The sequence below is a fragment of the Lissotriton helveticus genome, chromosome 1_1, assembly GCF_964261635.1.
Source record: "Lissotriton helveticus chromosome 1_1, aLisHel1.1, whole genome shotgun sequence".
NCBI lineage: Eukaryota > Metazoa > Chordata > Amphibia > Caudata > Salamandridae > Lissotriton > Lissotriton helveticus.
Window position 1 is genome coordinate 907,912,004 of NC_136057.1, and position 16,202 is coordinate 907,928,205.

At 46.1% G+C, this 16,202-nt stretch overlaps 1 protein-coding gene across 3 annotated transcripts in view; it reads left to right on the forward strand.

Moving 5' to 3' along the window:
• The window catches only part of RXYLT1 (ribitol xylosyltransferase 1), a 60,417-nt gene that overhangs the window by 18,375 nt on the left and 25,840 nt on the right, over positions 1 to 16,202 (forward strand). For all 3 annotated transcript variants that reach the window (XM_078676039.1, XM_078676020.1, XM_078676031.1), the window contains exons 2-3: positions 2,206 to 2,376; positions 8,511 to 8,613. In XM_078676039.1, the coding sequence (XP_078532165.1) occupies positions 2,206 to 2,376; positions 8,511 to 8,613 (274 nt within the window). The remainder of the gene's footprint in view (positions 1 to 2,205; positions 2,377 to 8,510; positions 8,614 to 16,202) is intronic.

Here is a 16,202-nt window from a genome sequence, read left to right on the forward strand (position 1 = left end):
AGACCAGAAAAAATAAAGGAGGAAGCCAAACGGTTTGCGATAACCCTGCAGAAAGGTCCAGGTCCAACAATGTGTTTGTATTGTATGAGTATTAGTTGTTGTTTTTTTGTGCATATGTTTACAGCCCTGCAATTGCAATGACACATAATTATACAAAAAACATCCGTAGGGGATGTTTTTTGTATAATTATGTGTCATTGCAATTGATGTCCTCATTAGTATGCTGATCTGTGTATTCTAGCACCCATAGATCTGACCAAAAAAAACGTTGAAATTGAAACACCATTGAGTTGACTGATATTGCTTTTAACTTTGTTTAATGAATTCATGATTTTAATGTATCAAATACCTTTTTAAGGAATATCTGTTTTTATAATAAAATGTTGATGCTTTCTGCACATAAAATAGTTCCTGTTTTTGTGGTTCCATTATAGCATTTACTGGTGAATAGTATGAAAGTGAACTAGTGGCAATGAGTGAATGATTTAACTTCCCCCGTTACAACCAAGAACCCAGGGAACATTTTTCTCTTTTTCGCATTTATTACCCTGTTCCTGTGGGTGTAGACTAGAAGGGTACTCTCTTTCTTTTTGAATCATGAATTGATATGGCACAACATAGAACAATGCTCCACCTTCTCAATGGAAGGAAGCCATGAAAACAACCCTACTACATAAAGAATAGATTTGAATTTACACACTAAACGTAGAGAACAAGAGATTGATTCTGTGTTTCGCTTTCGTTATGAAATATTAAGCCACTCACCTAACACACACTTTCTGTAGTAGGCCTTTAAAAAAGAAAAGTAGAGTCTGATGCAGTGATCCTCTCTGTGACGGTGGGAGTCTATATGCTCCTGATGGCTAGAGGGTATGAGGATCAGCCATCTTTTGAGCTCCCCTGTTTACCCTCCTCCACCCCTCATCCTACCACTCACCAATGGATTTAGTCTATCTCATGAATAAAGTCAAGTAAAAGATGGCCACAGTAAGTGGTGATGATACACCAGTGGTGGTCCCAAAAATTGAATACCGTGATCCATAAGTTGACAGCAGAATTGGACACAAAGGGCCAGAGGTGGTTTCCAGAACTGAATGCCATACTCCAAATAATGCCACCACAGATGGATGCCAAACTCCAGGTGAGAGCACAAGACCTGGACACACTCCTCTGCTCCCTTTTCCGCTGGGTTTCTTACTCTGTTCACCCCGCTTCTTACTTCCCAGTGTTTTCATATTGTTTATTCGCTGTTTGGATTTTAGATTTCAGAACCTTTCAGTGCTCGAGAACAAGGGAATCTTTTGCTTTTGATTCCTTGCCGGTTATTGCTCTGTACGTGAGTATCATGGCTCTGCTGCTGCCAGTGCTATTCCCGCGGATGGTTGGGTGATTGTGCGGGTAAACATGAAGCACGCACTGCTGCTACAATGTTATTCGAGTTCTGTGTGTTACAAGGAAGCTTGCCCTGCTGCCGCCTGTGCTGCAACTATGTGCTTGTGGGAACCTGCTCCCTACCTATTGTGTGTGTTGAAGGGAATCTTGTAGTGCTGCTGCTGTGCCTCTGCTTGTGAACAAGCAGTGTTTGACTGAGGGAGCCTATTGGCCAGCAAATCAGCGTATGACCGAACCAAGCAGCGCTCTTATCTTGGCTGTACCTGCTCTTTCTGTGAGGAAAGCTTGCACTGCTGCTGACCATGGTGTACCTTTTTCTTTGCGTTATTGCTTTGCACACCTGTTATCGTGGAGAAGCCAAATGATTGCTTTTATTGTTTCAAAATGTTCCACTAATTGTTGCAAAGGCACCTTCTCAAATCAGCCTTTCCGTTCATGCCAGGCCCACTAAAACCACGTTCTAGCAATTGTGGGGGGACTGTGGGCATTTTCAAGTAGGATAACTATTTGAAAGAACAGTTCTCACTTAATCCGTCTAGCACTTTTATTCTCTCTACTTATTGTCAAAAGTCTAATGATGTGCATCTAAAGGTAACTGATGTGATCACAGTATATTATGCTTTTACATTGTATCATCATGAAGTCTATGTCAAAATAGTTTAATATCTGTGGTTTTCTATTTGTAACGTAATGTGATTGCAAGGCATCGCAAACAGCTGCTTCTAACTTGGCCACTGTAAATTGGTTTTCTAACCGTTCCTTAAAGGCTCTGATTTTGCTTTCATGGACGTGGTCTTTATTGCTTCTACACAGAACCATCCTTATTGGGGAAGGAAGACTGGAACCCCTGGAAGGAGGATGAAAATAATGAGCAGCAGGCGCTGCAGAAGAAATATGAACAAGACAGTGAAAGACTGAAAAATCTGGTGGCCAGAAACGAGCCGACAGAACTGCGAATTCAGATCTGGGGCAAAGCCGCTATTGGTAAATACGTCTGTGAGATTAAAAGTACCAAGTATGTAGTAGACCTGCCCGATTGGCTGTGGCGCTCACTGACCTTGATCATAGCCGTGACTATCCATAAAGGCTGTAATTGCGCCACTTCTCACTTAGAAGAAATAGAATAACATCTGATCTTCCAGAAGTGTTTAAACCATATTCAGAATGAGATAGGTGTATCATTTAGGGCCACAATTTGTACATTGAATTTGGTCTTTTTCTCTGTAGAAACAGGCATCCAAATCTGGACTTTATCATAACATCATATCCTAAAACTGAGACCTTTTCAAATAATTGCACATTACTTTTCTGAGTTTCTGACTGATTTACCACCTTGTAAAAGTAAATGTTACTAGTAACCAAAGGTGAGTAGGGTAAGGTATTATCCAACTGTGGCCAGAAGTTGTACATTCCCGGAGCTTGGGCGCGCAGCTCTGTATAAAATTGGTAATGCTTCCCAAAGTTACGGTAGCCGCTGCAACATATGCAAACCAGTGAGAGAGCAACATGGAGCTGGGAGGGGAAAGCAAGTGGGTGGGGAGCACACAATGGCGACCACATCCTGTAGGGGGCTGCGGGAGAACCACACGGGTGATAGGGGTCAAAGTGGAGCCTAAAAGAGAAGCACACGAAGAAGATAGCTAGAAAAATGTCTTGTACAGTGCTTAAAAAACAAAAGAAAAATTAAAGCCTGAAAAACTGAGCAGTGTAAGGACACAGTAATGCTTCCATGATCCAGGGGCAGTGCCAAACAGAAGAAGGTGAAGTAAAGCCTACACAATAATAAATAAGAAGCAAGCAAATTATAGTGACCATGAAGCCAACCAATGGTATGCAATGGCCGGGCTCCAAGCCCACTGTGAAAACAAAATGTTTGTCAAGATGCACCATGTAGTATGTCCGACCATAAATAGTTGCAGGTTGAGCAGGTGTGGGGCCAGTCCAATTAAAACTTCAGCAGATGTATTATGTCTGGGCTAGAATGAAGACCAACGGCAAAAATGGAGTCCGATGCCTGTCTGCGAGGGTGTGGGCTAGTGTGTGATTGTATTTCACGTAATATGACTTTGTCAAAGAAGTAAAAAAAATGCTGGTACGACACTTTTACGCTGGCAGTCCAGTATGAATTGGTGTATGTTAGCAAACAGCTTTGTGCATGAGTAGAGGATGTTCTATACAATACAACAAATTTAGGGATACTGGAGAGAGCACTGCAGAGACGATCCTCTATTCCAGATATACAAGTACGATGAAGGCACTATCTAAAGCCCTAGTGATGTTTACTTCAAAAGACCTAGGGAGGGGGTGAGATACAGTCGACCTTGACTTTAGTGCCATTTGCTTACCTACAACTTAACCTCCCAATAAAAATGTTTAACACAAAAATGTCCAACTTAGTTTACTTTCTTCACTTCTCTTTTAGTCTCTAACAGCCATTCCCTTGATTCCTAAACCTGATAAAGCCTACACAGCACCCTCTTGATTCCTACACCCTCCATACTCTCCATAGCCCCAGCAAGAATACTACGACATTCTAAGTTTTCACAGCAATAAGCTAGATTCCTTCACCCGAAGCAGCCTTCAAAGCTGCTCACTTAATGCATCAACCCAAATGAACCTTGAGACATGCTACCTTGCTACTCTTGTATCTTCCACAGTTTCAAGCTGATGCGTATATTCTTTTGCCTTAATTGCCAGGCCATCCGCATAATCTCTCTACCTGACATTACCGCTAGTGTTACTTGATACATATACTCAATCTCAACAATTTCTGCTTTAGTCTTACACGCTAATTCACACAACCATCCACTCTACTGTACGAAGTCTTCAGAGTTATCTGCTCAGTTTCTGTACCATACATATTCTTCTCTTTGGAGTCCCTTGTCCAACATTTTCTACAGCCAATGTATTGACTCCTATATTCTGCATAAACTTTACTTTATCATGTGATTCCATCTCCTTATTTCTACACCGTAGCTCCCTACTCTCTTCCTACACCCATTCTGCTTTTGATCATCCTCCTCTCGCTCAACTAAACCTTAACCTGTCTCGCTTCGTGTGACTCATAGCTGCTGATTAGACCTCCCTTCCCCCTTTTCGACACACTAGGTATTGCCCTCTTCTCTCTTTTTAGCGTCATATTTAACAGTTTTTAACACTCGTATTTTGAAATATTTCACAAACTTATCTGCTCAGCTCCCAGTGCATTGACACCAACCTCTTTCATCCCCATTCGCCTGTCAGTCTAATCCTGATTCTCTTTTAAAAAAACAACAACTTTTTATCGATCCGATTTTTAAGCATTTATCATGACTGTTGTTATGCATTTTCATGAGGTTAATATCTTAATTGCCGCGCAGGGCTTCAGTGCCTAAATTACTTATAATACATGTGTCTTAGTATGAGTCGTAGAAAATTGGTAGGTGTAGCAATAAGAAAAAAAATGGAACCAACATTTGAACAGTTTTTGCCCAGCGAGCTTACCCCTTTCAATTAGAATATTGTATACATCTGTTCCTGTCGCAAGTGAGTGCTGTCCTAAGCTGTTTGTCATCAGCTGGTCTGTGTGGCGGCTCCCTCCGGCGACAGTGGTCCATATGACTTTCTCTCTCACCTGTGGAAATCAGCACTAAGAGATGCCCAGTCAGCTGCTATTGGGTGGCGTTGAAGACTCCTTTGTTCTTTCGTTCGCAATGCTGCCTCTTTGGCTGTTGGCCATCTCAGGAACTCCTCCTTCCCCCTGCCATACGGTGGGCCATCAGATGACTGCCAGTGCATAGCAATCACCTGTTTAGCCAGTACTAGTCTCAAGTCAGTGAATTTGGAGCTCAATTTGTTAGGTGATCTATGATCGAGACCTAGCAGGCAAATGTCCACATTTGTAATAATAATAATAATCCACATTTGTAAAGCGCACAATCACCCGTAAGGGTCTCTAGGCGCTGGGGGCCGTCGGGAAGATTAAGCAACATTACTTTTCTGAGTTTCTGACTGATTTACCACCTTGTAAAAGTAAATGTTACTAGTAACCAAAGGTGAGTAGGGTAAGGTATTATCCAACTGTGGCCAGAAGTTGTACATTCCCGGAGCTTGGGCGTGCAGCTCTGTATAAAATTGGTAATGCTTCCCAAAGTTACGGTAGCCGCTGCAACATATGCAAACCAGTGAGAGAGCAACATGGAGCTGGGAGGGGAAAGCAAGTGGGTGGGGAGCACACAATGGCGACCACATCCTGTAGGGGGCTGCGGGAGAACCACACGGGTGATAGGGGTCAGAGTGGAGCGTAAAAGAGAAGCACACGAAGCTATTGCCCAGAGTCACATGGTGCTGGGCTAACCTGCCGCCGGAGCCGGGGATCGAACCCTGATCCCCAGATTCCAGCGTCAGTCGCCCTGGCCGCGGCGCCACACCTCTCCCACTGTTTTGAGGAGTGGGTGGTGTGTGACCCGTTCCAGTTCTTGTGTCATTCGTTACCAATAGGCATTCCCATACTATGAGTAAGAATCCTGCATCAGTGAAGGAACATCGGGGACATGACTTATGCGTGGTACCCATAACGACAATTAAACTATGTGATGTGTGGTGTTGGTGTGTGAATAGTTGAGCTGTGTGTATTTAAACCTAGTGTTTCTAAATACGCTGCGTGTATGTTTTAGTACCGCTGTCCATTCCTCAACCGTCAGTTCACCTCCCAGTACATCTTGACCCCTTCTATGGGCGTCATTTACATGGAAAGGATGGTTTTATAGAGCTAGGACACCAGTTTTCCGCCGTGATGTTCCAAACGTGAGGAATGTTTGCAGAATTTTATGCGATTGCTGTTGTGTCTGGCCCTCCCCCCAAACGGTCTGAATTGAGCCTGTAAAGGTTCCATATGTTAGGAACTGGAATCTCTGTAAATTCTCCTCTGCCATCAGGTCTTCAAAACTACACTGCATGCAGTTCATATACCAGTCCTCTATGGTGAGTATCCCGACCTCCATCCACTCAGCCATTAGTCTGGTCAAGAGTCAACCTCCTCTGGGTGTGGGGAACCTACCAGTGGGAGTGCCGGGGTGTACAGAGGTCTGTCCCCAGTTCTGCGCATTATCCCTCTCCAGCACCTCATTGTGATCTTGAGCATCTTTTTGGGGTCAAGGGCGCTTATCTTCCCGCCCAGTATCAGGGCCATCATTGCTCCCTCATTCTGAACATCTCTAGGGGGGCCATCTCCTTTCACCTCCCAGCCATTGAGCCAGCCACTTTAGTTGCGCTGCTGTTTAATATAGTGCTAGGTCCGGTACGGCCAGCCCGCCCTCCCCAAGCATTCGCTGAAGGAGACGGAGTGAAATACTGTATCTTCCACTATTCCATATTAGTTCTCTCATAAGAGTGTTTGTGACCCTAAATCACATCTGCGAGTCAAGGTAGGACTTGAGGGAGTATTGTCATTTTGGTTAGTGCCACTCTGGCCATGAGGTGCAGGTATAACGTGTACCAGAAGGTACCTGCGGTTCGCAACGAATGCAGCGACCTGGTGCAGTGTGTATTCAAATCTTTAATATCTGTCATTATGGTAGACCTGTACACTCATATATTTAAAGGTCGTTGGTTCTCAGTGCATGTGGAAGCTGAGCACTAACCACCGGCCCTCTGACAAGGTGGGTGGCACTGGGAATGCACATATTTTGTCCCAGCTAGATCTTACTCCTGATATTTCTCCGAAGCTCTCAGGCTCCCCAAGGCACATGCACCTCTGTGTCCCCAATGAACTACAGCATATCATCCGCAAACAAGGAGATACAGTGCTCCCCATCTCTGGTGGCCAGCAGAACTCGGACCAACCTCTGCATCATCCCTTAAAATAAACTAACCATGAAACGACACGTAAACACAGTCACCGCCTCCTGCTTCAACACACTGCGCATACTCCGCAGAATCTTCAGATAGATTTCAATCAACACCAGAAAAACCCTCACACAGGCCCTCATCTCCAGCCGCCTCGACTATAGCAACGTCCTCTACGCCAGAATGTCCACCCAGCTCCTCAAAAGACTCCAAACCATACAGAGCACCAAACCGTATTTCATCCTGGACTTCCCCAAAAGGACCCAGATCCACTCACCTTAGAGACCTCCACTGACTACCATCCAGAAGAGATGCCAGTTCAAGATCCTCACGCACGCATACAAGGCTCTACCTAACCAAGGTCCTTAGTACAGCAACCATCGACTGAACTTCCACTTGCCGGCAAGACACCTGCGCTCTCCCTCACTTGCCCTCGTAGAACCCCCACATCCATTGCAGCTGCAGCGTGGGCTGCTTCTTCTCCTAAATCACCTGGAATAACCTGACCCTTCACCTCCAAACAGAACGCTCTGGTGGATTTCAGAAAGCGACTCAAGACCTGGATCTCGAAGGAGACACCGCACATTCAGTTCCCAGATACCCCTAGCGGTGACAGTGTTGTGCTATACAAATACTGACTGACTGACTGATTGATTGAACCCTCAGGTGAATGCCTCTGTTTCGCTCCTCTGTTTAATGCAAGATCCCAAATGGGCTTGATGGCCAGGGCAAACAAGAAGGGAGTGAGGGGGGGGGGGGGGCAACCCTGTTTGGTGCCTCTGCCAATTTTTAGTGCGCTGTTATTCTAGTTGGCCAGATACCCCTAGCGGTGACAGTGTTGTGCTATACAAATACTGACTGACTGACTGATTGATTGAACCCTCAGGCGAATGCCTCTGTTTCGCTCCTCTGTTTAATGCAAGATCCCAAATGGGCTTGATGGCCAGGGCAAACAAGAAGGGAGTGAGGGGGGGGGGGGGGGGCAACCCTGTTTGGTGCCTCTGCCAATTTTTAGTGCGGTGTTATTTTAGTTGCTCAGTGTAGAAGCATTGTGGTGCAGGATAAAACCATTTTGATCCCGCTGAATCAAAGTGCCGATGAGAGAGCACAGCTGGTGTAGGATCATGAGTCTTTTGAAGCCTTTCCAAATTTGTTCTACCTGGACCCTGCTTATGCCAGCGAAGTAACATACATCTGTAAGGTGTTAATTCTTGTTCTTTTGAGACTTGAATTGTCTGTGTCTTTAGAAGGGTACACTGATTTAGAACAAAATGCAATTCTTCTCTCAACAGGACTTTATCTCTGGCAGCACATTATAGAAGGATTTATCGAACCTGCCGATGAAGTCGCCCAATGGAGAGAAGGAAACTTTAAGTTTGGAAAAACATTATTTAGGTAAAGTTTTTTTGTTTCATTTTTACCGTTCACCACATTAGCAGTTGCCTTGTGTGTTATCAAACTTAATGGGCGGGCCACCTTTATTTGCTGTCAAAATTTGGTTCTCGCAGTTGAGTTTTTTTTTGTTCTTTCCCAAAAGTTTCAAGGATGTTCATGTTGTGGAATTTTAGTGTGAAACCCACAAACGTGTTTAGTGTCCGTTTTCAGATTCAAATTGGTGCATAAAGTTTTGCATCGTACAAAACACGCCAAGAAGGGTGTCGAGGACTGAATGAGAGATGCAAACATTGACCTCGAAAATGGACTACCAGAAAAGAAACAGATATTATTGTAGCATGTGCACTGTAGCAAACTCTAGGCCTGTATAATACGTACAGTTGTGCCTAGCAGTAAGTAGTATGGTTTGAGGCTAAACCTTTTAAGTTGTTTCCAGTTAATGTCGTAAAATTCACCACAGCACCAAGCTTCTACTTGAGGAACGAACTATGCATAAGGTATAGAGGAAACCGTCTGCACAGAATGAATCTCACAGTTAAAATAGAGAGTTAAATGCATACTGTGACACACTGCTAAAAAGGAGAAGCTGCTAAACCACAGGTTTAAACGTTGTGCTGCTTCATGATGGATAGTTTTTGTTTGACTTGAAAGGAAGTCCTGCCATTCGTTAACTCCTTATTTGAGGCAGCAGATTTGTTGTAGATAGGTTTTCGCCCCATCGTTTCTTGTGAACGGTCCGAGCTTATCAGTAAACAGGCAGGTAAGAGGAAGCCAATACTTGGGATAAAAAATGTTGTTCCCTCATAACCAGAAAATACTGCCACAAGCCCAAATTGTTAAGAAAGAAATTGTCTGTGAACAGATGATCTGCACAAAGCGCCCACAACTCACTTTTTATTGCGTACTGAATATATGTGCCATACTGTTCAGTCTTGAAATTTTAGGCACAAAAGATTTTGAAAAACCAATGCTACAGAGCGGTCTGATTCACAAAGGCGTGTGTGAATTACGACATTTGTCAACTAAACCAACTCCTCTTACTTAACAGTTTGTCTAATTCTGAAAATGGGAGCAAGTGAGTGTATTTGAGGAATCCACTTACCTCTGTTCCTGCCATATGCTCGAGTACTCCCCTACTCGTGTATTGTACCCTGTTTACTTGGGTCTAGAGAGGGCGATTTCAAAGGTCTCTGAATTCATTCTTTTTATTTCACTTTAAATTAATGTGTGAATTCTTTCTACTCCAACTCAGTGAAACTAGGGTACCGTGCACTTGGATAGACTTCATGAGGTACTCACACCTGAACGTTTGCCATGTAATTTAGATGTGCTGAAAGTATGAATATTTTTTTATTAATTGTATGAAGTAACACTGCTAAATTCTTTACTCACTGAGCAAGTGTATGAAACATTTTCATTGAAAATCCCAGTGACTGCTCATCTTAAACACCCATGGCAACATTCAGTGCTTTAAATTTTGTTCAAAACACGACTACATAGCTTGCGCATGACTACTTGGGTAGATTGCAAGTGTTTACATTAGTCTCATGCTTTGCAAATTAACATTACATTCACATGGTTGTAAATTTCAATGTGGAAACATATTGTGTTAATTGAACCCTTTGTTTTTTGACATGTCCGAATCAAGCAGTAGCCTGGGTTCCCAACCCATGGAAGATTAAGATAACAGAGAGAGCCTGTCTGGGGTGGCATATATGTATGCATGCCACCAACTGGAAGGAAAGAGTGGTACATCTTTTGAATGTCTTATCTATAGATTACATTTTCACTTTTCCTGGATGAAGCCACCATTCATGAACGAGGTGTAAACTGTGCCCTTAACACCATGAAGGAGCGCGTTTCTAAATGTTTGATGTGAGTAGGGAGATGTATAAAATACCTATAATTTGATGGCGCTATGAATGCTCTGTGTGGTAGTGTACAAGAGAAGAGGCCGGCACCTTGATCTACTGGGTAACAACTTTTGACAACACAGGCATTGCCGGGACCCTCGTTGTCCTAAGTGTTTCTTCCAGGTCTCTTTTACTAAACAAAAGATTAAATCCAAAATGTTTGGGGATACATTTTGGCATATGTCTTTTGTTTGAAGACCCATGTGTTTATTTTGTGTTTCGCATTGTTAAATTTGGAATGCAACACCTGCAGCTCTATAAATCTCCCCTGGCCCTCTTAATTGTGTTTCAGGTTATACACCAAGACATCTGCAGTGATCACTTTAAACAACTGATCTTTCACAATGTAAAGGAGTGCATTTGCCACTGATTATTTTCCTTTGCATTAATTTTTCATTTACAGTATGTGCATTAGGGTTTATTTGGATTATATGTATTTACCTGAAAGTGAAAGGCTAACAAAATAGTTGCAGAATATTCTGTTCCTTTTGGACACATCTGTAGACCTCCCCACCTCCCTCCCCCAGACACGCACGCACACACACACTCACTGACTGACCCTTCCCTCATTTCACTCAGGATCACCAGTACACATACTTTTAAGACTGATCTTAGACAAGACCTTAAATTGCAGTTAATTTCAGCTGTTGGCTAACTTCACTGTTATTGTGAGCATTCTGCTCCTTCACTATTACCACATCCTCGCAGCGGTTGGACTTTGGTGAAGGTTTCTGTTGCTCTGGCCATTTGGGAACGGTAGGAACTACGAGGACCGGCAGCCTACGCTTCCATCAGCTGTCTCCTCTTCCCGGACCAAGCCCCCGCCTGCAGCCTCATTACCGCTCGCGGCCCCCGCTTTGCGGGAGCCGCTCGCAGCGGTTGGACTTTGGTGAAAGTTTCTGTTGCTCTGGCCATTTGGGAACGGTAGGGACTGCGAGGACCGGCAGCCTACGCTTCCATCAGCTGTCTCCTCTTCCCGGACCACGCCCACGCCTGCCCAGGTACATAGGCGTCTCCCATACCCGCGTCGCGGGGCGCGCGCCGGGCAAAGCCCGGGCCAAGGGCGAGCCCGTTGTAGCCCGTTCGAGCACGGGCGAGACCAGACCGGGCCACCCCCCTTGGCTCTTCACCCAGATATTGGGAGTTGGGAAAGGACCATGTCTACCAGAGAAACAAGGAGCAAAAGTGCTCTGGCAGGTGGAGCTCCAACCGGCACTCTGGACAATTACTTTGTTAAAGCAGGCGCCCTCCTGATTGATGAAATTACAGTACTGGAACGGCGCCTATCCCAGCAAATCGAGTGGGTAAGAAGATCTTCTATGGGAACTATAGCACAAGCAAGGACCCCCGAGAAAGAACTTGATTGCATCCCGCTTGCTACAGGGGACAATGGGAATAGTGGGATAGTGGCTATGTCTGATGTAGATATTTCAATCCCTTTTAATGATCTACCCCACCCACTAACCCCACCACAAATCTACACCCAATCTGGTTTCCCCCCCCCCCCTGTTGCCAACAATGCTAGCCCCAATCCCAGAGATAGTCGCTCAAAACAGGGAGCTAGGGAAAGAGCTATACCAAAAAGGAAAAGAGTCACCCAAAACCCAGGCGGTCGGAAGGCAAAAACTGCGAAGCTTAATCCCGTAATGGAAGCCGACTCTGTAGAAATTGGCAAATCTGCACCGACATTGCCTGAGAAAACCAGACCAACATCCCAAGTAAACGCACCCCTGGGGGCAACGGTGCAGGTGAATTCCAACCCTAGCCTGACTGAAGGAGGTGACATTACTATCCCTAACATCGCCGCTCTCCTGAAGTCTCTCCTTAGCCCTTTAGAAGCCCGCCTAACAAAAATCGAGGCCAGGCTAACGATCATAGAAAAATCAACGGTCCGATTAACAGATGCCCTCAAAGTAGATAACAAGGCCGATAGGGGTGGTGCTGAGCCTAAGAATAAGAGGGTTACACTAGTTCCATCAGTGAAGGAGGTTAGACAGCCCACTAAAACCGTACAACCTGTACCAATCACCACCCACTCTTTATCTTCCCAGCCAACTAAAGGAGCACCCCAACTGACTCACCCAGGGTCTAACACTATAGTCAATCAAGGAGACCCGGTTAGGACACATAAAATTAGGCCTCTAAATCTTCCCCCAGAGGCGGGACCATATGTAGTCATTCTAGCTGGCATACCGGAGTTGAAACCGGAGACCATAGAATCAGCCACTTCTCTTAAGAACAAGGTGGCCAGATGGCTCTCCTTAAGTCGACCTCTCCCCAAAGGAATAGTGAGCGAGGTTCTCGCGGCAAGAAGAGTCCCCTGGGTTGGCAACTCAAGGAAATCAATCAAAGGGGACAGTGCCGTGATCAACTTCAGGGATCACAGGACTGTTTCCCACATCTGTGGTTGGCCTTATCGTGACCTGGGGACTTCTATTCAATCCTTACCTCTTTCTTTTTTTTACCCACCCTCGAAGTAAGTACCTGATGAGGAGGGATGGGAAACAGTCCCTAGACGAGGGGATGGGTGGCGAGGCTGGGAGGGGGGAGACTCCCACCGGCACATAGCCAGGCAGCCTGCCTACTTTAACACGTACAATAGGTTCAGCTGCCTGGACATGATTGATTGACACCTCCAGAAGTGGGGGCGGGTGGGCCAACAGCGAATCAGGGGTGACGAGGAGGGAAACAATAGTCGATCTAACAGTCACACTGGTCGTTCTATAGGGACTATGCTCCACGCCGAACAGCACTATGACCAGGATGGCAAACCCCCCTAATTGTGGGTGTTGCTCACTCATGGGGAACCGGCAGGTAATCGAGGGGATTCGGTCGAAACCACACAACCATCTGTTGACCAACCTGACATGAGGATTGCCCCAAGTTCCGTTCCCAATCCCAGACCGCTTCCGTTAAAGATGCTCTCATGGAACTTGGCTGGCCTGGGAAATAAGTTTGGCTGCCCAGAGTGGAGCACCTTTGTGGGCAGCAAAGACATTTGTCTACTCCAAGAAACCTGTGCACGGGAGGAATACTCTCGTTCTGGCTTTGCGGTATTCTCTACCACTGCGAGATGGGGGGGCAAGGGGAGGCCTTCTGGCGGCCTTGCGATTTGGGTGGCTACACACCTAGGTTGTAAGGCCGAACCTTATCCCACAGCTTCGGATGACATTCAATGTGTCATCCTGGAATGGTCAAATTCCAGTAAACTGGCACTGGTAAACGTTTATTCAAGGCCGGTGAATGTAACCAGAGAATCGAGTACCATAGAGGAACTTTCCGCCTTCCTTAGTGATCTCCCACAGGGAATTCCATTCCTGGTGGGAGGAGACCTGAATTCCCATTTCGAGCCTCTCGCAGGATTATCTGATGAGATACCACTGGAGGAAGATGCGATGTGCCTAGTCCCCCCCCACCACGGCGGCCCCCCCACCTAGAGCTTGGACACCCCTCGCGGTACAGATCACCACTTTAACTCTTAATCATGGCATCAGGGCTTGTAACGGACGCACGAAGTCTGACATTCCCCCAAAATGCACATTTAATAAAGTGGGAAGGGAGTCAAGACTGGATTACATTTTTGTTCCACTGTCCTCCTGGTCACGTATCGAGGACTTCAGGGTGATACCCAGGGAGGATAGCGATCACAACGCGCTAGAACTAGAATACTCCCTCCCTGGTACTGATATTCCAAATGGGGGCGGGGCAGATGTGCCCGAAATGGGACTGTCCCTGGTCAGCAATAGACGGAGAGCGAGGTGGGAAAAGTTAGCTGCCAACCCAGAGAAGGTCTCCGGGCTGTATGCCCGTGTCATCCCTATTTTTGAAAGGGTGAGCGCATTGATGGACCAACCTAACTGCGGTGATGCGCACACAAAACTCTGGGTGGCACATGAGGACCTTATCAAGTCCAGGGCTGAAGTTCTTTTCTCTATGGGTAAGTCAGGGGGAGGAAGGCCTTATCGTCCTACTTGGTACAATGCGGCTTGCCGAAAAGCTAAATCTGGCCTACTGACTACCCTCAAGGGAGGCAAAAACAGATCTCTTATACAGGAAAGGAGAAAGGATTATAAGCGGATGATCACCCATGCCAAGGCCGAATGGGACTATGACAATTGGGAGAATCTGACCACCGCACTAGCTGAGAGGGACTCCCGGAAGTTTTGGCGATTAGTGAATGCAGGGTCTGAGGATCTGTCTCCCGCAATTGAGCCTAACATCTCAGCCGAGGTCTGGCAAGATCATTTCCAGACCTTGTATACGGCTGGAGATAGGGCCTCAACCGATGCAATGCCCACTACTGACACATTGCTGGAGGGGGATCTTTTCACAGAGGCAGAGGTACAGGTGGCCATTTCAGGGCTGGCTTCAGGAAAGGCGCCTGGCCTAGATGGCCTTCCGGGCGACATCTTCAAACAAGAACCGGATATCTGGGCTCCCTATTTGTTGTCAATTTTTAACGCCGTTCTGAGGGGCATGGAGGTGCCCTGTACTTGGCTGGGAGCAGAGATTGTCCCTATATTCAAGAAGGGATCGCCTCTGCTTCCAGCCAACTACAGGCCTATCAGCCTTATCGATGTGTCCCAAAAACTATTCGGCAGGCTGATACTTGACCGCCTCCAAAACTGGATTGAGGAGTTCTCCATTCTTAGCCCCTATCAGGCGGGTTTCCGAAGGAAGATCTCAACAACGGACCAGATTTTCCGCCTGAATCTTCTGTTCTGAAAAACTGCAAAAATCGAGGGAGGCAGCCTCTACACGGTCTTTGTAGACCTGCGCGCCGTCTTCGATTTGGTCCCAAGATCTAGATTGTGGACCGTGTTGGCGGAGATGGGTATCCCTCCTGACATCCTGAACATCCTGATAAGACTCCACCATGACAACTTTGCACGGGTCAGGTGCGGTAGAAACGGGATGCTTTCAGGAAGATTCCCCGTTGACAGGGGGGTGAGACAGGGTTGTGTGCTCGCACCGACCCTGTTCTGCCTCTTTGTTAACGGGGTAATCGACCACCTGAATGGGATAGCCGACATCGATGCTCCAAAGCTCAACGGCAGCAGGGTACCCGCTATTATGTTTGCGGACGACTCCCTGCTGTTTTTAAAATCCCCGATGGGAATACAACGGGTCTTGGATGGGTTTGAAACCTTTTGTGCTGAGCGGGGACTGGAGATCAACGCCCTGAAAACTAAATACATGATTCTCAGTCCCCCACCTTCAACACGCCCCAATCCCACCATAGGCACACTGAGATTAGAGAGGGTTCATACATTTGAGTATCTGGGTGTGACCATCAATCAAAATCTGACCTGGGATACACATCGGACAAAGGCTAACATTAAACTAGCACAGTTAACGGGTGGTATCTCCAGGATGGCAAACAGATCAACTCACAAACCCCTCGGCCCAGTGCTCCAAATTTATAAAATGCAGGCCCAGGGGGAAGTCACACATGGGGGGAGTTGTGGGGGCATATACCTGCCTAAAACCTGACAACCACTGAGAATAAATTTATCAGGCAGATGGTGGCCTTACCAGCAAGCACCCCACTCTTCCCGCTCAGACTAGATCTGGGCCTAAGATCAATTGAGGAAGAGTTGGGACTAAAACCACTAACTTTCTGGCGACGAATCTGGAGTACCCCAGAGCTCATGAGCTACCGGATGGAGTTACAAG